This window comes from Triticum aestivum, chromosome 7D (assembly GCF_018294505.1).
Source record: "Triticum aestivum cultivar Chinese Spring chromosome 7D, IWGSC CS RefSeq v2.1, whole genome shotgun sequence".
Classification (NCBI taxonomy): domain Eukaryota; kingdom Viridiplantae; phylum Streptophyta; class Magnoliopsida; order Poales; family Poaceae; genus Triticum; species Triticum aestivum.
In genome coordinates, this window is record NC_057814.1 from 193,693,578 (window position 1) to 193,718,229 (window position 24,652).

Here is a 24,652-nt window from a genome sequence, read left to right on the forward strand (position 1 = left end):
GCCAGTGATCTGACAAGGGAGTCATCCGTCACGCTCGGACATTGATTTTACTTTGGCATGTCCGGTTTGTTGAACTATGATTTGCTTTGCTTTCTTTTGAACTGTTGAATTTGGACAATTTGAATCGTATGATCTATGTGTATGGATTGCATGGAATTGAGGATCGACATTTGAGGTATATGGATGTGGCGCGCAACATATGAGGGGCCGGCGGGTGTGGTCAGCGGACGCGCCCGCGGGCGTATAAGAGGCCGGATTTCCCGCGGGCATATAGGAGGCCGGATTTGCCAAGTTCGGGTGTAGATGCTCTAAGGTCATCTCCAATGCCGGGTCCTGAATCAGACTCATTGTCCATCCCTGGATGTGTCCGGATGCATTCATAAGCGGATACGGGAGCCGACCATCCAACCATGTGCATCAAACGTCCGCACACATTATGAATAAAAAATGAAGAAATTGTACGAAACCGAAGCAGACATGAAATTTTTCATCCACATTCGGACTTTTTACATACCACAAAAGTAAAACTAGCCTAGACGTGGGCGGCCATCTCCCAGGTCATAGGCTCCTCATTAAAGTGGCCACATCTGTGTCCCACGTCCTACTCTTCGTCGTCATCCGCCGGCTGGCCGTTGGAGGCCGTCGCCTGGCTATCGATGTTGCCGGTGGAGATGAGGTCGCGATCAGGACGGACGGACGACGCGAACGACACTGACAATGGCATTGTTTCCGTCCGCTACAGCCAATCACACCGCAACACCATCCTCCACCTGGACATGGCGCCGCCACCATGCCAAGCGGCGCGGCCATTGCGCCGCTGCTGGTCCATGAAGCCCGGGTTCTCCCCAACCATGGCCGGGACAACGAGCTTGTTGGCCTACCCGCCGGCGATCTGCTGCTCCGCTAGCCGGTGATGCTCCATGAGGTTGAGGTTGTATCTCGGCTCCTCCTCCAACATCCAGAATACTGACACCGGGGGCGATGACTGCTCCTGCTTCGCCATGGTGACATTGAAGTGCGCCTGCATCCGTGCCATGGTGAAGTCGGTGAGCGGTGCAGATACACGCACCGGCTCGTCATCGGATGCCTCCTCCATTGTCTGGTGGTCCTCCTCCGGGCTATCATCCGTGAGCTCGGAGGTAGTCCCGCCATTATGCGCCGCGCTCGCTCAGCATTCCACTTGGGCACAAACTCGGCGATCTCGTGTCGACACCGCGGTGAAAGGCTCTTCCACCATCCTTTGAGGGTACGTCCATTGTGTCCGAGGAGGAGGAGGAGAGGTAAACGGCTGCACTGACAACTAGGACTACCGGAGATGTGGCTCAGCTCAGATGTGGTGTGGGTTGTGTCGTGGATGTGCTTATATAGCGGGTCATGCCAGGAAGGACAAGCGGCGGTTTGAATGCAGGCTCCGGAAGTGAGTGTCTCAGCCATCGCACATGTTCAATGCCAGCACGCGGACGGATGGGCATCTGGCTTCAATGCGGTGGGAATCTGTCTCGTTGAGTCATCCGATCATGTTGCCCTAAGCCAGCATTCAATGTGGTGCGGAGAGCAGGCGGAGGCGGTGCTCTTGGCCACTCGCGTTGCTTCAGTGTCGCGCCTTCCGACCGGCATGCTCTCAGCCCCACTTAGCAGTTGTACGTCAGACTTGAAAAATATTCGTGAATTTACAATAATAAAAAATATAGAAATGTTTCTAAATTCAAATAATGTTCATGGATTCAAGATCATGAATTAAAAAAAGTATGATTTGAAAAATATTCATGGATTTAAAAAACATTTATCAATTTTAAAAATATTAACGATTTAAAAAATGGTCTTCATTTTTTAAAATGTTTGTGATTTTATAAATGTTCGTAAGTATAAATAATGTTCACGGTCTGAAAAGAAGTTCGCAAATTAAAAAAAAAGTACTAGGATACATGCAAAGCCGCACACAAGTATGCTAAAAGTCAACCTAGTGTAATTTTCATTTAAGAATAATATATAATTGACCTTGCGATATACTTGTATGCGGATTTTCTCTGGATTTCATCGCATCCCTATTCTGCTCACACATCTCATCGTGTGATAGCAAACATTTTTCGCGCCATGGGAATTGGAAACTTGTACCAAATTCACAAGGCCAGACTCTGTGTTCTGCCTTGTTACGTATCTGCTCTTACAGGCCCTGCCCGCACACTCTCCTCCATGCTAAGCATATGTTGGCTACTTCAGTAGCACTAAGCCATATCTTCATTTCTCTAGTAGATCCGTCGGAAGAGAAGAAGTGAAGACTCTGTTCTTTGCCTTCGTTGCCTATGCATTATACATACACATATTCAGTTGACAAAGCATGTAGTATTACTGCATACTTACACGCATGAACTTAAATCTGCCAAAACGGAAGCAATCTTTCAACATATATATACCTCCTTCTGCCAGTCGGTGCAGAGTGTGATGGCCACGAACAGCAAGACCTGCACCAGAATACCGAAGATGATTCCCATCCAAAGTCCCTGCCCATCCAAATTATTTTCACGCCATTAGCATGTTATATCAAACCTCAAAGAGGTGAAAACTTGCGAAAGAAATCGAGGAGAAGCACCATCCCGCCGACGTGCAGCACGAAGGCGAGCAGATACGCCGCCGGTATGCCCACGGCGTAGAACGCGCCAAGGTTGATGCAGGCGCAGATCTTCTGCCACCCACAGCCTCTAGCCACACCTGCATGCCAACTAATCCGTGAGGATTATTTGTCCGAGACAAGCTTCTCCCCTGTTGAGAAGTAAATCCATGGCCATTTGCATACCTGAGAGAACGCTCTGAATGCCGTCGAGGAAGTTGGAGACTGCAATGACCAGCACCATTTTGGCGACGTACGTGACGACCTCCTCCTCGTCGCTGTAAGCATGGCCCCAGACGTGGCGCACAGACACCAGGACGATGCCCATGACCAATCCTTCCAAAATGGCGAAGAACATGACGACGCGCACGGCGAGGCGGGCAGCCCGTGGTCGGCCGGCGCCCAGCTCGTTCGAAACCCGGGTGCTGCGCGGTCAGATCAGATCATACAACAAGAAACAAATGAGTGCTAATGCGACCAGTCAGTGAGACACCCAGCTGAGTTAATGAATGTGCAGTTAGTTTACCTTATGGTGGCGCCGAGGCCGTAGGGGATCATGAACAAGCAGTTGGCGGTGTTGAGGCTGTCACCAAGAACATGCATGAGACCAATGTGAAGGGAATAAAGACGGTAAGAGCGAGTCGCTGCGCTGGTGAGGCTATATATCTTACGTGATGGACAGGACAGACGTCTCCAGCTTGGGGTTAGGAAGAAGCCCCGAAAGAAGCACCAGGGTCTCGAACGACCACCATTCCAAGCTGCAATGGCAATATCAAGACATGCACCAATGATCAAACTACATCCAGAAATCTGATCGACCAAATAGAAACAACAGATCTCAGATCTCACTTGCCAATTTGAAAGGAAAGTCACTCACCAGACCATGAGAGCCGACGGCACGGCGAGCCTGAAGAAGCCGAGCTGGTCATGGAAGGCCTCCATGGAGAACCCCGTCCATGTCTTCTTGCAGGAGCTCGACACCCTCACGTACACGGCCAGGATGACCACGTTGATCCAGTAGGAGACGGCGTTGCCGATCGCGGCGCCCTTGCTGCCCAGCCCGAGGACGTACACCAGCAGCCAGCAGACGACGAGGTGGCACAGCGCCGTCGCGGCGGCGCTCAGCATCACCGGGAGCACGATGTTCTGCGTCTGCAGGAACCGGACGTGGCACTGCAGCAGGCCGAAGGCGAAGAGCGCCGGGATCATCCACCGCGCGTACGTGCCCGCCTCCGCGGCGATGTCAGGGTCCTGCCCGAACAGGAGCAGGATCTCGCCGGTGTAGAACCACACCACGGCGAGCGGGACGCTTGCGGCCGTGAGCACCACCATTGCGCGTTGCTTGTAGATGCCAAGGAGGTGGTATTGCCTCGCGCCAAATGCTTGTCCGCATAGAGTGTCCAATGCAGTTGCCATGCCAAGCTGGTCAAGATCGTGGAAAGGGCGGCAGTATTAGGGACGGCTGAAAATGCAGCATCGGCTGCCATGCCAAGCTGATTAAGTTGTTTTGTAAGTTTTGTAACTCGTCGGTGAAAAGTCTGTGTCCCCACGCCCACTCCAGTTATAAGAAGAGTGAAATGCACCATTAGTACCTTAACTCAAATTGGTTACAAATTTTAGGCCAAGAAGTTGATTGACAAATTTAGGTTGTAAGCTCGTTTATTTGATCAAGTAAGGTCAAAACTGATTCGGAGGGGAAAAAAATAGGGGGATGTGGCTGCCACGTAGGCGTATGTTTGGCTTCAACGTTTAAATAAGGTTTGAATTCAAATTCAAATAAATTCGAAGCCAAACCACAAGTCAAAATCAAATGCACATTTTTGTAAATTAATTCAAATGATGGCCACAACCCATTTAACAGTTTTGTGACCAACCCTACCTATCAAGTATGAATTATTTCAAATCTGAATACGAACCAGTTTGAATCATAACTTCCACATTCAACATGAATCCTTGCGTACATTCTTAAATTCCAATTGAGGTCATTCATATTTGAATGAACTTGTTAACCACTCACCTAATTGCAATGATTCCTTTTTGCGTATCGAATCATGCAAAGAAACCTTACCTATCAGAAACTCACTTGATACCAATATCCAAATCACTTGACCTAGTTGAGTTTGAACTCAAATCAAATCATATTCCATTAAAACTTGAGTTGTAGCAGTGTTCCTACCCAAACCAAAACCATTTGCACATGAACCTTAAGTCATATGTAGTCCATTGAGCAACATGCGTGTTGCATTCCAAACACTTGACCCATCACAAGCCACCTCAATTATAAACTTGTGAAGCCATAGTCATCTCCCATTAACTCTTTTGAGTTGATTCCAACACCTATCACCTCATATACTAAAGAAACCCAAACCTTATACCAAGTTAAGCTATGTTGTTTGTTTGATTCTTCTGTATGGAATGTTTGTTTATTGTATTTTTATGATAGACTTTTCAGATAGAAAAGAGTAGCAATACCAAGGTTGTGAGAGTGAAGAACTTCATCAATACAACGCAAGTGTAACCTCTGATAATGTCACACTTATTTTTCTATGGATGTAGAACTCTTCAATAGGATTGGAAGTAGGTAGGTAGGAAATATTTATTGTACTATGTTGTTGCTAAACCTAGTAGAACAACCATCTGATCCTTACCTTATTCCTTGTAATCAGCGTGTAGTCAATGCTTTGATTGCTATGATACAATGGGATGGGACCACACTACTATGAAGGTTGATATTTTGTTGATGGCTATTAAGTAATCACTTCATTAATGAATCGTCTGGGTGGAACTGGTTGCTTGGCGGGAAATAAAATTGAGCGGCTCCCATGGGGCCATCTCTATGGTAGACTCAGTGGGACATACACGTGTGGTATTCCACCTAGAAATCAAAGAGATTTTACGGGTTCCAAGTTAAGCAGCTTCAGTGCGTGTAACTGTGTCTCATTATGGGCTCTGTGTTTACTAAGTTGCAGGAAACTTGTCTGGTAGACCAGCATATGTTGTTATGAGTAGGTTGGCATGAGTCTACCAAGGTAGCACATGATACTGCCGCTGAAAGGTCTCATCTCGGTCGTCCTTGCAACTCTACATTTATGTTTAGTGGCAAGAGGGATTGACTAGGGTCATGAGGGCAAAGTACACAAAGCTCTCGACAGTGTAAAACGTGATAAATGATTGCTTGCGTCCTCGGTTATGCGCAATTTTGAGCAACTTCACCAGGAACTATCACGAAGGTCGCAACACCACCATTTCTTAACTAAAACTTGATGGACTGAATAATAGACCTCTTCTAAGAAGCATCTAATTGCAGTGATTTCCTTTGGGTTTGAGAGTAGGTCTAGGGAGGTTGTGTGATGTAGTATGTCCAATATTAGAGTAGATCCACCTATTATAAAATTAAGGAAAATCTACAATTGCTTTCTGGAAAAGAAAAACGGGCCTACACTTCCCCAATACACGATTAGGTAGGTTATACATTCTGGTGAAACCTGCCATACATTCAATGTGTAAACCCTTGGGGCTATAACGTGTCATATTGCGGGTTTTCTCAAAGATGAGTTAGTGATGCAAAGTTGGTTTAAGATGTTTGTACTCAACTTATGCCTGCGAGTGGATGGACACCATAGAGATATTATTGTTTTCTGATGTATTCTAATGTAAGCTAGCCTTGAGCTAAGCAGGTATGTATTGTATTGGAGACTGGATCTACCATTTAATACTTCTAACACGTGATTATCTTGGTATTTCATCATGTACTATACATGCTAGGTATTGATTCAGGGAATAGCACAATAAGCGTAGAGAGGCCCGACCATTTTACCCATGGGTAACCGACCTGCATGGGTAGGGTATGAGCACATTTTCATGTTCAAGCGCAGTGCGCGAACCCTACGCGACTAGTCATGGGTACAATTTTCTATCCATGGTATGCCCAGACCCTACCCGGTTATGTTAATTGTGGGTCTCATGTGCTATAAACCATAAGCTACCAAGTCTTTGTATGTAAGCTCCGTATCCCACTCCTTCCTCCTCCCAATAACCAATTCCCCAACCATATAAACCTCTCGGTGGCTAGCACATCCACCACACGTGGAACTAGCAATTATGGCACAACCCTTCGATATTATGATCTGCGCAATGGGTACCCATGGGGTATGGATACCAAGGGTCTGGACATGTGCACGGATATTTACCCGGTGGATAGGATATGGTTAGGATTTTACGCCCATAAGAAACAAAGATAAGGGTATGAGATTTTTGTACGCGCGTCGTACCATACATTTTTTAGGGGCATAAATTCTTGAATGTGTAGTCATTTGTCCCCACCCCCCACCCCACCCTCAAGATGCATATTCTCTATTCTGCATGTGGGTACAATGAATGAACTAGGTGGTACAAGGGTTCAACCAAACGATGGGAGGTGTCTTTCGGATGGTGCTCGCGGCATTTCACGCCGCCCCAAATTTGGTGCACTGTTGGACCTAGTAGGATGTGTGCAGGTGGAGGTGACGATTTGCATGTAAGTTCTCTGATCTCTACCCCTTCGGGGGTGGGGGGTGGGGTGGATAGGGGGCCCTTGCCCCCTGCCCGCTCTCGCACTTCACAATGTTGTATTCATTCAGTAGTTGTTTATGATTGAGTACGTATACATCATAATCATCAGTCCATTGTATAATCACATCTACATTGTGTAGTAAGACTTTATTTCATTGTACCTCATTGGCATTAGGGTCTCCATAATGCTAGGCGCGGTCGTGCCAGGAGTTGCCCTTCCTCGCCCCACGACGTGCCCTCATCGGAACTATCGATCCGGGATTGGACGAACAACATCTTGCTAGCTTTGTAGAGGAACGACACACAGGCGCAATCACGTGGGTCTCACAACTTCCGTGTTGTTGGTGTTACAATTTAATTAGCTTGTGTTAATTAAGGCGATACTAATCTCTAATTGTCTAAACCATCATGTGGTTAAGATTATGACTAACCGCCCGTTGCCCCCCTCCCCTCCTTGTAATAGACGCATCTCTTTGCATACGTAGTTTCCGGTTGTATAAGTTCGAATCAATCACCAATAAACAAAACTACATATTTTCGTTTGCCTCTGTTTTTTTGTCTACTTTGTCGATGCACTTTCTTTCATCGTTCTTTCACTCGTTTAACCAGGTGTGTTATATTGGCTATATTTGTTAAATGTCGCTTCCTACTATTATGTTTTTCGGTTGTTTTTATTTTCCAGGATTTCTACGTGGTTTTAACCTTTTGAACACCATGATCATCACCACTAATTAAGTTTTGGTCACCGTATTTTTGTACTTCAAAAGACCTGGTCCTTAAAACAATCCCAAGAGAAAAAAGAAAAGAAAACTAACCGAGGTTGTTCATCCTTGAGCCACACAAAGACTCTACCGGTTACCACAAATTAAGGAACGAAATTTTGTATCATTTCTCTGTTTTTCGTCGACATTGTTGATGGCACCTTCGTCTATACCAGTGCGTGTCATCTAGTAGATCAAAGTTTTCTTTCTTCTAGGGTGAGTGATGGTTAATATAATGGTGTTTGAAAATTTCTATCCGTCCCCTTCGAGATCTGGAATTCTGGATTAAAGTGCAGATTAGGCAATTACTTACTCCTGATTGTCGGTGGAAACGACACCTATGGGATCAATGGAATCCCTTCTACGGTCGGCGGGCGCCGGGTTGTGAGAAGAGCAGGTCTAACAAGAAGCACACGGGTCGTTTACCCAGGTTCGGACCGCGAGGATGCGTAATACCCTAGTCCTCCTTTGGTGGATGTATTGAGTGTTCTTGTGTTCTTGAGCTAGCTACGGGGTGTAACTTGCCCAAAAGAGCCGGATCCCTCTCCAGTATGCCATGGGCCTCCTTTTATAGTCGAAAGGGCTGCCACAGTGGCACACAGGAGGTGGAAAGGTCTACAGTGCTGCGAGCTTATCGCCCGTAAGACGCATTTAATGCATCGCTTAGGTGTCCCTTAGCTTTATTGGGGATGTGAACGGGGCCTGTCCCATCCGTCGCAGCCTCGCCTTGCTTCGACACGTGCCCAGGCCAGCGATGCTTGTGGCGCTATGTACAGGCAGGCAGCTGAGGTGGTGCGGTGGTAGGGTCTTCACGAAGATCTGCATGCCACCACGCAAGTGCTTGCTGAATTGGCTTGGAAGCCGCATGTTGCCACGCAGGTGCCTGCCCAGCTGGTTGGGCTGGCAGCTGCATGAGAGCGGCGGTCGACGCGGGCCTGGCTGTGGCCCCGCTGATGTCCTCGGCAAGGGCCTTGCCGGGGGCCCGACAAGGGTCTTGCCGTGGCGTTGTAGTCGTCCCCGGCAAGGCGCTTGCCGGTGGTCTTGTGGATTCCCTCGGCTGGGATCCCGCCGAGGGTCGCCGTCTTCTGGTCCTCATCTGATCTCACATGTTTATGATCTTGACGAAGATCTGCATGCCACCACGGAGGTGCCTTCCGAGCCCTGGTTCCAACGTAGTTGGTTGGGTCGGAACCCGTGGGCTCAAGGGTGGCTCGCTCTGTTGGTGTTGGGCAAGTTGCCCCGGCAAGGATCTTGCCGGGGCCGCGGAGGCCGCCCGGCAAGGGCCTTGCCGGGGGGGGGGTCCACCTCGCCCTCTTGCCCTTTGGTGTTTCTGGTCTTGGCGTTGCTTTGACCGTCTTGTGCCTTTGGCTTCTCTCCGGCATCCCTCCCTTGCCCTGTTAGGTGTGGCCGTGGTGCGTGGCTCCGACTGCCCGTGCACAAGTAAAGGGGTACAAAGGAGTGCCCCTATTTTTGTACACCGACAGGAGCCCCGGGCCTGGGCCACACATAAGCGCGACACGTTGTTGGGCCAGGCCCAAAACGGTGCGTGGGCAGGTGGGGCGGATTTTTACCGCAATAATTTTTCGTCCGCTGCGCTTCCCCACGACCCGCGTTGAACGCGCGATGTGGGGGGTCGTGCGTGACGTGGGGGTCATGCGTGGTGCAGTCTCTGCACACATGCGTCACGTCGCAGTTAATGGGAAAGGAGGCGGCCCGCGCCTTCCCCGTAAAAAGGGATAACCGCGGGTGCGCTGCTCACTTTACCCCCCTTCCTGCGTCTTCTCCAATCTCAGAGCCGCCGCCTCCCCCTTCGTCCTCTTTCTCGAGCTTTTCGCCTTTGCTCGCCGCCGCTGCGTCTTCGCTGTCCTCCACCCCTCGCTTCTCGCAGCCGCCATGGCTCCCAAATCCACCAAGGGCAAGGGAGTGGCCAAAGATGCCCGGGCGACGGAGCCGCCGGAGAGTGAGCAGGCGGCGCGGCGGACGCAGCTCGCCTACTTCCCCTCGACGGTCGACGTGTTTGAACTCCGGGACTGCTTCAAACCCCTGTGGGGGTGCAAGACGGGGGGGGGGAGACGACGGGGCATCCAACCATGCGTGTCATCCCCGCCAATTGCGCCGAGGCCGCCCCAAATCGGTATCCATTCTTCGTCGATTACTTCTCTTGCGGCCTCTGCCCCCCTTCTCTGATTTCTCCAATGACGTCATGCACACCTACGGCTTCCACCTTCTGGATTTTACTCCAAATGCCGTGGCGTGCATGGCTCTCTTTGCGCACCTCTGCGAGGGTTTCGCCGGGGTGCATCCCAACACGGCGCTCTTCCGCCACTACTTCTTCCCTTGGATCCAACCGGGGGGCGCCATTTCCGGTTGCGTTGCCTGGATCCCACGGTCCAAGGGGGCATACCCGGAGGGCGCTCAGAAGGAGAGGTGGGAAGAATGGCGGGGCCGGTGGTGCTGGATTGAGGAGGATGATCCACAAGATTTCTGCCGGGTTCGCCAAGCGCCGCCGGTTCGACGGAGCGACTGGAGCGATGTTGATGCCGACGATGCGAAGCTCACGGTCGCCACCACCAGGATTCTTCGCCTCACCGAGGCCGGGCTCACCCTTGAGATGATCGGGGCGGATTTGATCCGCCGTCGAATCGCTCCACTTCACAACAAGGGAAGGCCGACCTGTCTTTTCACGAACGCCGCCGACATCATGAGGCTTCACCCCGGCCTTGACCACAACTTCACGGTGATGGGGCATGCCCACTTCTGCCAGCGGCTCTTTCAGCTCAACGTGAACCGCGATAGCGAGGTCGAGCGGTCCGGCAAGGCCATGAGGGCCGCCGCGAAGGCCGGCAAGGTCGCCAAGGGGCCCTTGTTTAGGTTGTCGGCGGGAGTGGTCCCGCTGAGCAACAACTCTCGCCAGACCGACATCATCACCATGATGCCGGACTTCAAGGCGCATGACCTTGACCCGAGCTGGGTCGAGCCCGAGGAAATTCAAGTGCGGAGTTCTTCGACACCTTGCATGAGGGGTACGTCACCGACGAGCCGCGACTCGTCCAGGACACCACCTAGGCGGAGCTGGACTACATCGCCGCCAAGGCGGTGGAGGCAGAGCTCACCAAGGAGGCCGGCAGCGCCGGCGGCGTAGAGGACAAGGCCGTGATGGAGGCGGAGGAGAAGGAGCTCGCCCAGTGGGCGGAGGCAGCTGGGGAGGCCGGCAGCGCCTGTACCGGGGGCCCTCTTGTCGAAGATGTGGTCGACGAGTCGTCATCGGAGGAGGCCGAGGCTGTCGACCCTCTGGCCACGGGGAGAGGGCGAGTCCTGCGGCGGGCCACCTCTGGCGAGCCGGTTCAGCCCGACAGGGTCGTGCAGCCTCGGCAAGCTCAGGAGGCGTCCGCGCGCCAGACGAGGGCCGCGGCCGCGAAGAAATCGGTGAAGGCCGCGGTGGCGAAGGAGAAAGCATCTGCCTCCTCTTCATCCAAGCGCGTCCAGACTCTGCCTTCCTCCCCTCGCCCGGCAGACGTTGATGCAGACGTCGATGCGGAGGTCACCTTTGACTTCGGGTCCCTCAGCCCAAGGAGGAAGAGGAAAGCAGCAGAGGAGGAGGTGGAGGACGAGTAAGTATCTTGTCCCTTTCCGTCATCTCCGTCTCCTCGGATCATACCACTTATCTTGATTCGTCTTTATCTTTGCAGGGATGCGGAGACACTGGCCCAGAGGGTGAAGAGGGTCAGGGCTTCGGCAAGCGGCCAGCCCCCGACAGGTAGTTCCGGCACACCGCTGGTGGTGTTGAGCAGCCCGGACAGCAGCCCCTGGCACAGCCCTCAGCGTAAGTTCACCGCTCACCCCTCGTCGACGTGTGTTGGGGGCACGATCTCTTGGTGCTGACCTTGTCGTGGTTGTAGGAGGAGGACAGCAGCAGGAGGAGCCACAGAGGGCTACTCCGAACACGCCGCCCCCATCAACCACGCCGCCCCGAGGGCGTCCCCGGCAAGGGTGCCAAGCACCGAGCCCATGCACACGGAGGAGGAGGAGGAGAACCCCGGCGCCGGTGGCATCGCCTCGGTGCCAAATGTTGGCGGGGAGGGGACCTCTGCTTCCCAGCCCGGCACGGGTAAGTCACTCGCCTTCCGTCCCTATTCCTTTTTCTGTTCTTTTTGAATCTTGGTCCTGGCTTCGCCTCACCCCCCTCCTTGGTATCCAGATCCCCCGTCGGTGGACCAGGAGGACATAGACACCGTCATCGAGGATGTCGCCAAGGCGGAGGCCAAGAAGATCGCCGCCGAGGAGGCCGCCAAGGGCGCTGCTGAGGACGCCGCCAAGGGACCTGCCGGGGAGGCCGGCAAGGCCGCTGCCGAGGAGGTGGTGGTTGATGACCAGCCTTCCTCCTCCACTGCCTCTGGCTCCGGCAGGTATCTGTGGGTGACCGACGACCTTTTCGTCCACCTCCCAGGGGCGTCGAGCTCCAAGGCGCCCGTCGAGGGAGAGGTGTTCGACGAGGAGGTGCTTGCCGCCGCCAGGCTCGGGGTTGTTGACGAACCGAGTACCGGTGGCGACGGTTCTCAGGAGGAGCGGCTTCTCCAGGCCACGGGAGCCAATTTCCGGAAGCTCTAGGCGCTCCACCGCGCCCGCCTGGACAAGGCCAAGTCCAGGATGGCAACGGTGGACAAGGCGGAGGCGGACCTCAAGGTGCGCGCCGCCGAGACGCAGACTTGGTTCCGCCAGGCTTGTGGGGAGCTGAAGGCCGCCCAGGGCGAGCTGGCCAAGCGCGACGTGGAGCTCACCATGAAGCGGGGCGACATCGAGAAGGCCCAGGAGACGGCGGAGAGCTTGGTCGCCGCAGCCGAGGCCGCTCGGACCCAGCACCAGGCCGCGCTGAACTCCCAGGAGGAGGACCTTGCCGCGTGTGAGGAGAAGCTTGCCGCAACGCTCCGCGGCAAGGATGAGGAGGTGGAGAAGCTCGTCGTGCAGCGGACGCAAGAGCTAGAGCAGAGGCACAGGGAAGGCGCTCGATACCCAGGCTCTAGTTCACGCCGACAAGGTGAAGGAGCTGGAGGTGGAGCGGGACGGGCTGAAGGACCAGACCCTGAAGCTGGCCGAGGGGAAGAACACGCTCAACGGTGCCCTGGTGGAGGCGTAGGGCGCAGTCCTTGGCAAGGTTGAGCAGCTCTCCAAGGCCAAGGACTCCATCAGGGACCTGAAGCTGAAACTGGAGGGCCTTGAGGAGACGCTTTCGGAGGTTAGGGCCCGGGAGGAGACCCTGACCAAGAATCTGGAGGAGGAGAAGCTGCTGCGGAAGAACGAGGCCGCCAACCACAAGGATTTTGTGGAGGGCGAGAACCGCTGGATCCGCCGCCTTGTGGGCGTCGCCGGCAGGATCACCACACAGCTGGCTACCATGGGGATGCCAAATGTGAGGTATGCCCCGGAGCGCAGCGCGAGTCCCAACGCCAACCTGACCCTGTTCTTTGAGGGCGTCCTCGGGGCCCTGGAGCAGCTTCACTCCAACCGGGAGGCCTCCCTGGCCGATGAGTCCCGGAGACTTTGCCGGGGTGCCATGACCAAGGTCCTCGCCAAGGTGGCGCACTGGAATCCTGACCTCGACTTCGAAGCTGCGCTGGAGAGCTTGCCGGAGGATGCAGACATCGCGGCGCTCAAGGAGCGTATCAAGCCCATCATCAGACGCATCGACGGAATCCAGAGGGTGGAGGGCCAGCGCCGGGATTAGGCACCCCGTTTCTTATCGTCGCTGCAGGTTCATGACCAAGACAATTTCTATCTTTAGTTAGAACCGCGGCAACAATTGATGTAATATAACTCTGCAGTACTTTTGATACAATGCATGTTATTTTCCTGTTCGATTTTCCTTTGTATGTCCACCCTACGTTAACTGGGTAGGCTTGCCGGCGCGTAAACCCAGGGTGGCGTCTTGAGGACGGATCCCCAATGGCCTGCCGGGTGTGCTTGCTGCCGAGCGAACCACCTTACCGCCCTTAACGCGGCCGCTCGAACTGTCGAGCTTGACTCGAGTCAGAATCGAGAGCGTTGCCAATTGCGGAAGGCTACCCTGCCACTCTCGACGCGGCCGCTTGAGCTGTTGAGCGGACTCGAAACAGAACAAGGGCGTTGCCAATCGCGGGAGGGCCCCCTTTGCGTGCAGGTTTTTCATACAAAGAACGAGATCTCCGAGGGGAATAACCTTATATAAAAAGGAAATATTTAAAGTTCGGTATGACTTAGCTTTCCTGTCGCCGCACTAGCGCCCTTCGCGCTTGCAGGCAACGCCGCTCTCTTGGCCGTCTTCTTCCTTAGAAACCATGGCCACAAGGAACTGCTAAGTTGGTTGCTAAACCAGATTCTCACAACTGCGCCCCCTACCTGGCGCGCCAAAGATGTCGGTGGAAACGACACCTATGGGATCACTGGAATCCCTTCTACGGTCGGCGGGCGCGGGGTTATGAGAAGAGCAGGTCTAACAAGAAGCACATGGGTCGTTTACCCATGTTCGGGCCGCGAGGATGCGTAATACCCTAGTCCTGCTTTGGTGGATGTATTGAGTGTTCTTGTGTTCTTGAGCTAGCTACGGGGTGTAACTTGCCCAAAAGAGCTGAATCCCTCTCCAGTATGCCATGGGCCTCCTTTTATAGTCGAGAGGGACTGCCATAGTGTCACACAGGAGGTGGAAAAATCTACAGTGCTACGAGCTTATCGCCCGTAAGACACATTTAATGCATCGCTTAGGTGTCCCTTAGCTTTATCGGGGATGGGAACGGGGCCCGTCCCGTCCGTCGCCGCCTTGCCTTGCTTCGACACGCGCCCAGGCCAGCGATGCATGTGGCGCCATGTAGGCAGGCAGACAACTGAGGTGGCGCGATGGTAGGGTCTTCATGAAGATCTGCATGCAACCACGCTGGTGCTTGCTGAATTGGTTTGGAAGCCGCATGTTGCCACGCAGGTGCCTGCCCAGCTGGTTGGCTGGCAGCTGCATGCGAACGGCGGCGGAGTCTTGGTCGACGCGTGCCTGGTTGTGGCCCCGCTGATGTCCTCGGCAAGGGCCTTGCCGGGGGCCCGACAAGGGTATTGCTGTGGCGTTGCAGTCGTCCCCGGCAAGGCGTTTGCCGGTGGTCTTGTGGATTCCCTCGGCTGGGATCCCGCCGAGGGTCGCCGTCTTCTGGTCCTCATCCGATCTCACATCTTTATGATCTTGACGAAGATCTGCATGCCACCACGGAGGTGTCTTTTCGAGCCCTGGTTCCAACGTAGTTGGTTGGGTCGGAACCCGTGGGCTCAAGGGTGGCTCGCTCTGTTGGTGTTGGGCAAGTTGCCCCGGCAAGGCTCTTGCCGGGGCCGCGGAGGCCGCCCCGGCAATGGCCTGGGGGGCTCCACCTCGCCCTCTTGCCCTTTGATGTTTCTGGTCTTGGCGTTGCCTTGACCGTCTTGTGCCTTTGGCTTTTCTCCGGCTTCCCTCCCTTGCCCTGCTAGGTATGACCGTGGTGCGTTGCTCCGACTGTCCGTGCACAAGTAAAGGGTATAAAAGAGTGTCCCTATTTTTGTATACGGACACTGATCCAGTATTCCTCATAGAGAACCAACCTTCCTGATCAATCGACCTAACACATGGACTGCGTACGGGATTAAAAATAATCGCATATGTTGACAGTAGCGAACTAATAGTGGCACTGTCACAGTACTTGTCAGTGATTTTTGTCATCTTACAGATAAACTACTGGTCACTAGCTAGCGGCAGAAAATCCAGAGAGCACATGCATGCGGCAGACAACAGTCGAGGGGAAAGTTGATACGTGATGGCTTTCTCCTTTTCTAATTGGTATGAACTACAACGGATGAATATAATGTAGATTCACTCATTTTGCTTTGTATGTAATTCATATTAAAATCTTTAAAAAGACTTATATTTAGGAATGAGTAGATTTTTTACTAGTATGACGAAGGTGCCATGTTAATGGACTAGCACAAAAGCGAGCTTTCAGTCCGGCCATTAGAAGCGTACTACTGTACATGTGTTGCGAAGTCGACGGAATAAACGCGGAACGGTACGTACCAGCAGGCTGAATCCAGTGACGGCGGCGAAGGAGCTGGCCATGGAGGCGCCGGCGAGGGGCAGCTCGCCGAGGTGGCCAACGAACATGACGGAGATCATCTGGATGAGGTTCTGCATCAGGCAGCCGGCGATGAGCGGCCCGGCCAGCCACAGCTGCCGCTTCACCTCGTCGCCCACCGCCAGGCTCTCATCCCCTCCGAGCTCCTTGCACACCAGGCTCCTCGGGAGGAGCGCTTCCTCGAGGCTTGCCTTCTCCATGCTGGACTCCGGCGAGGCCTCCTCCCCCCTCACCCTTGTTCTATGTGCTGTGTGTGACTGCCGCCAGAGTATGTGCGGGGAGAGTGAAAGGAGTCGCTCGTGTTCAGATTCCAGAGTATATAGCCGCACAACACGTGAGGGTTGGCAGTGACGTGGAACAAAGGGGTGGGTGTGCTCAAAATAGCCTGAAGTATTTATTGCCCAATCGAATGTAAAGGCTGGGGGTGATCCTCCTTCTCAAGAAGGAAAAAGATGTCCATTGCGTTTTTATGCATCCATCGATCCCAAAAGCCCTCGTCCAGTTGTCGTGTCAAAGACCTTCAGTTTCAGTCTCCTTTTCATTCTTTTTATATACACAAAGCATTTGTACATGCTCCTTTTCATGCTGCTAGCATGGCACTCTTGAACAAACGTTGGCGAAGAAGGCGGAGAAAGCGGTGCCTTCGATTGCCCGGGCGGCACCGGCCCGGCGGTGCGCCATGGATGACGAGCTCCAGCATGACCGGCCGCCACCGCTTTCTCCATCTTCTTCGCCTAATCGCCTTGACGCGCCAACATGGGCGGAGAGCGGACGCGACCTTGCCGGCGGCCACCTCCGGGTCCAGCGGGACAACGGACATTATGATCGGCTCTTGCAGTGGACGAGGGAACGAAGATGGGACGGTGGTGATCCAGGTGGAGGCAATGGGAGGAATGGGTTTTCACGTGGGAGGAGTGGCAGGATTATGAGAATACCCATGCTCCGGCTTGATTATGGATGGGTCCATGGCTTCGGAGTCCGACAGGGCAGATGTCTGGACTCCCCCAAACCTCTACCAGTTTAGTGTAGGTTTGCTGGTTTTCGAATGGCCGGACCAGGCCAGACATCTTATATGAACGCACTTGGATGGCTAAAAGTGTTGGAACACATTTGTGATTGATTAGGTGAGTTGCCCTAAGATCCAATGCCAACTCCAACACGCAACCCCATCCTATCCGGCTGTGTCCGTTTGGGCCAAAATGGACAGACAACATGCCCAACACGCAGCCGCGTTCTTCAATTTTGTCTGTTTGGCGTCCGGCCCGCCCCATTTCCGACGCAAATCTGCGCCTGGTTTGTGTCCACACGGACGTCCAACGGACGGGCTCGTCGTCCGCCTCGGGGACGCGTGGCGGCCGTCTAAGTACCTCCACCGTCCAAAATAACTGTGCACGTGCGGTAGGCCCCGGCTGTCATCCACCCAGTTGCCCGATCGTCGTCCTTCTTAATGTGGAAGCCGTGGACCGGCCAGTCCACAGCTTCCACTTCCAAGCCTGCCTGCCTCCTCGAGCCCCGACATGAGCTAGCAAACCCTAGCCGCCGCCGTCGGACCCCACTCGCACACCTTCCCGCCGGCGCCATGGGCTGGCATTAGATCAGCAAGGGGAAGCGACACAGGCCGCTCTCATTGTGACGCTCTGAATGTCGGTAGACCCCTGCTCCGCATTCGAGATCGCGCATCAGAAGAAATCCTACATCCACGTAACATTGCTGTACTGAGACGGGACGCCGCTTGGGGATGTCTGCAGAAAATTGGACATCTCTCCGCGACCGCTGCCCTCCCACCGTGCCCGTGAGCAAGCCTCGCCGTACGAGCATCAACGTTGCCGTCCACCGTATCTGCTAGCGACCCCAGAGTATGTTGGGGAACGCAGTATTTCAAAATTTTACCTACGATCACGCAAGATCTATCTAGGAGATGCATAGCAACGAGAGGGGAGAGTGTGTCCACGTACCCTCGTAGACCGAAAGCGGAAGCGTTTAGTAACGCGGTTGATGTAGTCGAACGTCTTCGCGATCCAACCGATCCAAGTACCGAACGTACGGCACCTCCGTGTTAAGCACACGTTCAGCATCGATGACGTCCCTCGAGCTCTTGATCCAGTTGAGGACGAGGGAGAGTTCTGTCAGCACGACGGCGTGGTGACGGTGATGATGAAGTTATCGGCGCAGGCTTCGCCTAAGCTTTACGACGATATGACCGAGGTGTGTAACTGTGGACGGAGGGGGCACCACACACGGCTAAGAGAAGACTTGGTGTACCTTTGGAGTGCCCCTGATCCACGTATATAAAGGAGGGAGGGAGAGAGGCCGGCCCCCTAGGGCGTGCCAAGACTATGGAGTCCTACTAGGACTTCAAGTCCTACTAGGACTTCCAGTCCTAGTAGGAATCCCTTTCCTTTTGGAGTAGGAAAGAAGGAAAGAGGGAAAGAGAGGGAGTAGGAAAGGCAAAGGGGGGCACCGCCCCCTCCCCTAGTCCAATTGGACCCATGGGGGGGCGCGTGCCACCTCCCCTTGGCCTGCTCCTCTTTTCCTGTATGGCCCAATAAGGCCCATTACTTCTCCCGGTGAATTCCCGTAACTCCCCGGTACTCCGAAAAACACCCGAATCACTCGGAACCTTTCCGATGTCCGAATATAGCCTTCCAATATATGAATATTTACCTCTCAACCATTTTGAGACTCCTCGTCATGTTTGTGATCTCATCCGGGACTCCGAACAAACTTCGGTCATCAAATCACATAACTCATAATACAAATCGTCATCGAACGTTAAGCGTGCGGACCCTACGGTTTCGAGAACTATGTAGACATGACCGAGACACATCTCCGGTCAATAACCAATAGCGGAACCTGGATGATCATATTGGTTCCTACATATTCTACGATGATCTTTATCGGTCAAACCGCATAACAACATACGTTGTTCTCTTTGTCATTGGTATGTTACTTGCCCGAGATTCGATCGTCGGTATCATCATACCTAGTTCAATCTCATTACCGGCAAGTCTCTTTACTCGTTCCGTAATGCATCATCCCGCAACTAACTAATTAGTCACATTGCTTGCAAGGCTTATAGTGATGTGCATTACCAAGAGGGCCCAGAGATACCTCTCTGATACACGGAGTGACAAATCCTAATCTCGATCTGTGCCAACTCAAAAAACACCTTCGGAGACACCTGTAGAGCATCTTTATAATCACCCAGTTATGTTGTGACGTTTGATAGCACACAAGGTGTTCCTCCGGTATTCGGGAGTTGCATAATCTCATAGTCAAAGGAACATGTATAAGTCATGAAGAAAGCAATAGCAATAAAACTAAATGGTCATTATGCTAAGCTAACAGATGGGTCTTGTCCATCACATCATTCTCTAATGATGTGATCCCGTTCATCAAATGACAACACATGTCTATGGTCAGGAAACTTAACCATCTTTGATTAGAGCTAGTCTAGTAGAGGCATACTAGGGACACTTTGTTTTGTCTATGTATTCACACATGTATCAAGTTTCCGGTTAATACAATTCTAGGATGAATAATAAACATTTATCATGATATAAGGAAATATAAATAACAACTTTATTAGTGCCTCTAGGGCATATTTCCTTCAGTCTCCCACTTGCACTAGAGTCAATAATCTAGTTCACATCGCCATGTGATTTAACACCAATAGTTCACATCGTCATGTGATTTAACACTCTATAGTTCACATCGCCATGTGACCAATACCCAAAAGGTTTACTAGAGTCAATAATCTAGTTCACATCGCCATGTGATTAACACCCAAAAAGTACTAAGGCGTGATCATGTTTTTCTTGTGAGAGAAGTTTAGTCAACGGGTCTGCCACATTCAGATCCGTATGTATTTTGCAAATTTCTATGTCTACAATGCTCTGCACGGAGCTACTCTAGCTAATTGCTCCCACTTTGAATATGTATCCAGATTGAGACTTAGAGTCATCTGGATCAGTGTCAAAGCTTGCAAAGATGTAACCCTTTACGACGAACTTTTTGTCACTTCCATAACCGAGAAACATATCCTTATTCCACTAAGGATAGTTTTGACCGTTGTCCAGTGAATCCACTCCTGGATCACTATTGCACCCTCTTGCCAAACTCATGGCGAGGTACACAATAGGTCTGGTACAACATCATACCATACTTTATATACCCTATGACTGAGGCATAGGGAATGACTTTACATTCTCTTTCTATTTTCTGCCGTGGTCGGGTTTTGAGTCTTTACTCAATTTCACACCTTGCAACACAGGCAAGAACTCCTTCTTTGACCATTCCATTTTGAACTACTTCAAAATCTTGTCAAGGTATGTACTCATTGAAAAAACTTATCAAGCGTCTTGATCTATCTCTATAGATCTTGATGCTCAATATGTAAGCAGCTTCATCGAGGTCTTTCTTTGAAAAATTCTACATCATTTCCTATCAACAATATGTCATTCACATATACTTATCAGAAAGGCTGTAGTGCTCTCACTCACTTTCTTGTAAATACAGGCTTCACCGCAAGTCTGTATAAAACTATATGCTTTGATCAACTCATCAAAGCGTATATTCCAACTCCGAGATGCTTGCACCAGTCCATAGATGGATCGTTGGAGCTTGCACACTTTGTTAGCACCTTTAGGATTGAAAAAACCTTCTTGTTGTATCATATACAACTCTTCTTTAAGAAATCCATTAAGGAGTGCAGTTTTGACATCCATTTGCGAGATTTCATAAAATGTGGCAATTGCTAACGTGATTCGGACAGACTTAAGCATCGCTACAAGTGAGAAAATCTCATCGTAGTCAACACCTTGAACTTGTCGAAAACTTTTTGCGACAATTCGAGCTTTTTAGATAGTAACACTACTATCAGCGTCCGTCTTCCTCTTGAAGATCCATTTATTCTCAATGGCTTGCCGATGATCGGGCAAGTCAAGCAAAGTCCATACTTTGTTCTCATACATGGATCCCATCTCAGATTTCATGGCCTCAAGCCATTTTGCGGAATCTGGGCTCATCATCGCTTCCTCATAGTTCGTAGGTTCGTCATTGTCTAGTAACATGACTTCCAGAAAGGATTACTATACCACTCTGGTGAGGACCATAATCTAGTTGACCTACGAGGTTCAGTAGTAACTTGATCTGAATTTTCATGATCATCATCATTAGCTTCCTCACTGACTGGTCTAGGAATCACTGGAACTGCTTTCTGTGATGTACTACTTTCCAATTCGGGAGAAGGTACAATTCCCTCATCAAGTTCTACTTTCCTCCCACTCACTTCTTTCGAGAGAAACTCCTTCTCTAGAAAGGATCCATTCTTAGCAACGAATATCTTGCCTTCGGATCTGTGATTGAAGGTGTACCCAACCGTGTCTTTTGGGTATCCTATGAAGACACATTTCTCCGATTTGGGTTCGAGCTTATCAGGTTGAAGCTTTTTCACATAAGCATCGTAGCCCCAAACTTTAAGAAATGACAGCTTAGGTTTCTTGCCAAATGGTGTCGTCTCAACGGATTTAGATGGTGCCCTATTTAACGTGAATGCAGCTTTTCTCTAATGCATAACCCCAAAACGATAGTGGTAAATTGGTAAGAGACATCATAGATCACACCATATCTAATAAAGTGCGATTACGACGTTCGGACACACCATTACGCTGTGGTGTTTCAGGTGGCGTGAGTTGTGAAACTATTCCACATTGTTTCAAATGAAGACCAAACTTGTAACTCAAATATTCACCTACACGATCAGATTGTAGAAACTTTATTTTCTTGTTATGATGATTTTCCACTTCACTCTGAAATTCTTTGAACTTTTCAAATGTTTCAGACTTATGTTTCATCAAGTAGATATATCCATATCCACTCAAATCATGTGTGAAGGTCAGAAAATAACGATACCTGCCGCGAGCCTCAACACTCATCGGACCACATACATCAGTATGTATTATTTCCAACAAGTCTGTTGCTCACTCCATTGTTCCGGAGAACGGAGTCTAAGTCATCTTGCCCATGAGGCATGGTTCGCAAGCATCAAGTGATTCATAATCAAGTGATTCCAAAAGCCCATCAGCATAGAGTTTCTTGATGCGCTTTACACCAATATGACCTAAACGGCAGTGCACAAATAAGTTGCACTATCATTATTAAACTTATATCTTTTGGCATCAATATTATGTGTATCACTATGATCGAGATTCAGTAAACCATTTACATTGGATGTAAGACCATAGAAGGTTTTATTCATGTAAACAGAACAACAATTATTCTCTGACTTAAATGAATAACCGTATCGCAATAAACATGATCCAATCATATTTATGCTCAACGCAAACACCAAATAACATTTATTTAGTTCCAATACTAATCCCAAAGGAAAAAGGGAGTGTGCGATGGTGATCTTATCAACCTTGGAATCACTTCCAACACACATCATCACCTTGCCCTTAACTAGTCTCTGTTTATTTTGCAACTCCTGTTTATAGTTACCACTCTTAGCAACTGAACCAGTATCAAATACCGAGGGGTTGCTATAAACACTAGTAAAGTACACATCAATAACATGTATATCAAATATACCTTTGTTCACTTTGCCATCCTTCTTATCCGCCAAGTATCTAGGGCAGTTCCACTTCCAGTGACCATTTCCTTTGTAATAGAAGCACTCAGTTTCAGGCTTGGGTCTAGCTTTGGGCTTCTTCATGGGAGTGGCAACTTGCTTGCCATTCTTCTTGAAGTTCCCTTTCTTTCCCTTGCCCTTTTACTTGAAACTAGTGGTCTTGTCAACCATCAACACTTGATGCTTTTCTTGATTTCTACCTTCACCGATTTCAGCATCGTGAAGAGCTAGGGGAATCATTTTCGTCATCCCTTGCATATTATAGTTCATCACGAAGTTCCAGTAACTTGGTGATAGTGACTAGAGAACATTGTCGATCACTATCTTATCTGGAAGATTAAATTCCACTTGATTCAAGCGATTGTAGTACTCAGACATTATGAGCACATGCTCGCTGGTTGAGCTATTCTCCTCCATCTTGTAGGCAAAATACTTGTCAGAGGTCTCATACCTCTCGATTCGGGCATGAGTCTGAAATACCAATTTCAGTTCTTGGAACATCTCATATGCTCCATGGTGTTCAAAACATTTTCGAAGTCCCGGTTCTAAGTCGTAAAGTATGGTGCACTAAACTATCAAGTAGTCATCATACCGAGCTTGCAAAACATTCATAACGTCTGCATCTGATCCTGCAACAGGTTCGTCACCTAGTGGTGCATCAAGGACATAATACTTCTGTGCAGCACTGAGGATAATCCTCGGATCACGGACCTAGTCCGCATCGTTGCTACTATCATCTTTAACCTTAATTTTCTCTAGGAACATATCAAAAATAAAATAGGGGAGCTATACATGAGCTATTGATCTACAACATAGATATGCAAATACTATGAGGACTAAGTTCATGATAAATTAAAGTTCAATTAATCATATTACTTAAGAACTCCCACTTAGATAGACATCCCTCTAGTCATCTAAATGATCCGTGATCCAAATCAACTAAACCATGTCCGATCATCACGTGAGATGGACTAGTTTTCAATGGTGAACATCACTATGTTGATCATATCTACTATATGATTCACGTTCGACCTTATGGTCTCGTTGTTCCGAGGCCATATCTGCATATGCTAGGCTCGTCAAGTTTAACCCGAGTATTGTGCGTGTGCAAAACTGGCTTGCACCCGTTGTATGTGAACGTAGAGCTTATCACACCCGATCATCACGTGGTGTCTCGGCACGACGAACTGTAGCAACGGTGCATACTCAAGGAGAACACTTATACCTTGAAATTTAGTGAGCGATCATCTTATCATGCTACCGCCGTACTAAGCAAAATAAGATGCATAAAAGATAAACATCACATGAAATCAAAATAAGTGATATGATATGGCCATCATCATCTTGTGCCTTTAATCTCCATCTCCAAAGCACCGTTATGATCACCATCGTCACTGGCTTGACACCTTGATCTCCATCGAAGCATCGTTGTCGTCTCGCCAACTATTGCTTCTACGACTATCGCTACCGCTTAGTAATAAAGTAAAGCACTTACATGGCGATTGCATTTCATACAATAAAGCGACAACCATATGGCTCCTGCCAGTTGCCGATAACTGTTACAAAACATGATCATCTCATACAACAATTTATATCTTATCACGTCTTGACCATATCACATCACAGCAAGCTCTGCAAAAACAAGTTAGACGTCCTCTACTTTGTTGTTGCAAGTTTTACGTGGCTGCTACGGGCTTCTAGCAAGAACTGTTCTTACCTACGCATCAAAACCACAACGATTTTTTTGTCAAATGTGATGTTTTAACCTTCAACAAGGACCGGGCGTAGTCAAACTCGATTCAACTAAAGTTGGAGAAACAGACACCCGCTAGCCACCTGTGTGCGAAGCACGTCGGTAGAACCAGTCTCATGAATGCGGTCATGTAATGTCGGTCAGGACCGCTTCATCCAACAATACCTTCGAATCAAAGTAAGACGTTGCTGGTAAGCAGTATGACTATTATTGCCCACAAATCATTGTGTTCTA

At 50.3% G+C, this 24,652-nt stretch overlaps 1 protein-coding gene across 1 annotated transcript; it reads right to left on the bottom strand.

The window, feature by feature from the left end:
• Positions 1–1,949: 1,949 nt before the first annotated feature.
• Positions 1,950–16,330, bottom strand: LOC123165393 (protein DETOXIFICATION 16). The gene is made up of 8 exons (XM_044583028.1): positions 15,977–16,330; positions 3,486–4,030; positions 3,280–3,366; positions 3,135–3,191; positions 2,795–3,033; positions 2,591–2,709; positions 2,415–2,501; positions 1,950–2,301 (listed from the first exon to the last, which is right to left on the bottom strand). The coding sequence occupies exons 1-8, from the start codon at positions 16,232–16,234 to the stop codon at positions 2,239–2,241; spliced, it is 1,455 nt and encodes a 484-aa protein (XP_044438963.1). The 5' UTR covers positions 16,235–16,330; the 3' UTR covers positions 1,950–2,238.
• Positions 16,331–24,652: the final 8,322 nt, after the last annotated feature.

Bases quoted from the DNA above. Each gene is read 5' to 3' on its own strand.
- LOC123165393 (XM_044583028.1), bottom strand. From the start codon at position 16,234: ATGGAGAAGGCAAGCCTCGAGGAAGCGCTCCTCCCGAGGAGCCTGGTG. The intron at 3,192-3,279 runs GTAAGATATATA...TCTTGGTGACAG, and splicing joins ACGTCTGTCCTGTCCATCAC to CCTCAACACCGCCAACTGCT. The intron at 2,710-2,794 runs GTATGCAAATGG...GTTGGCATGCAG, and splicing joins CATTCAGAGCGTTCTCTCAG to GTGTGGCTAGAGGCTGTGGG.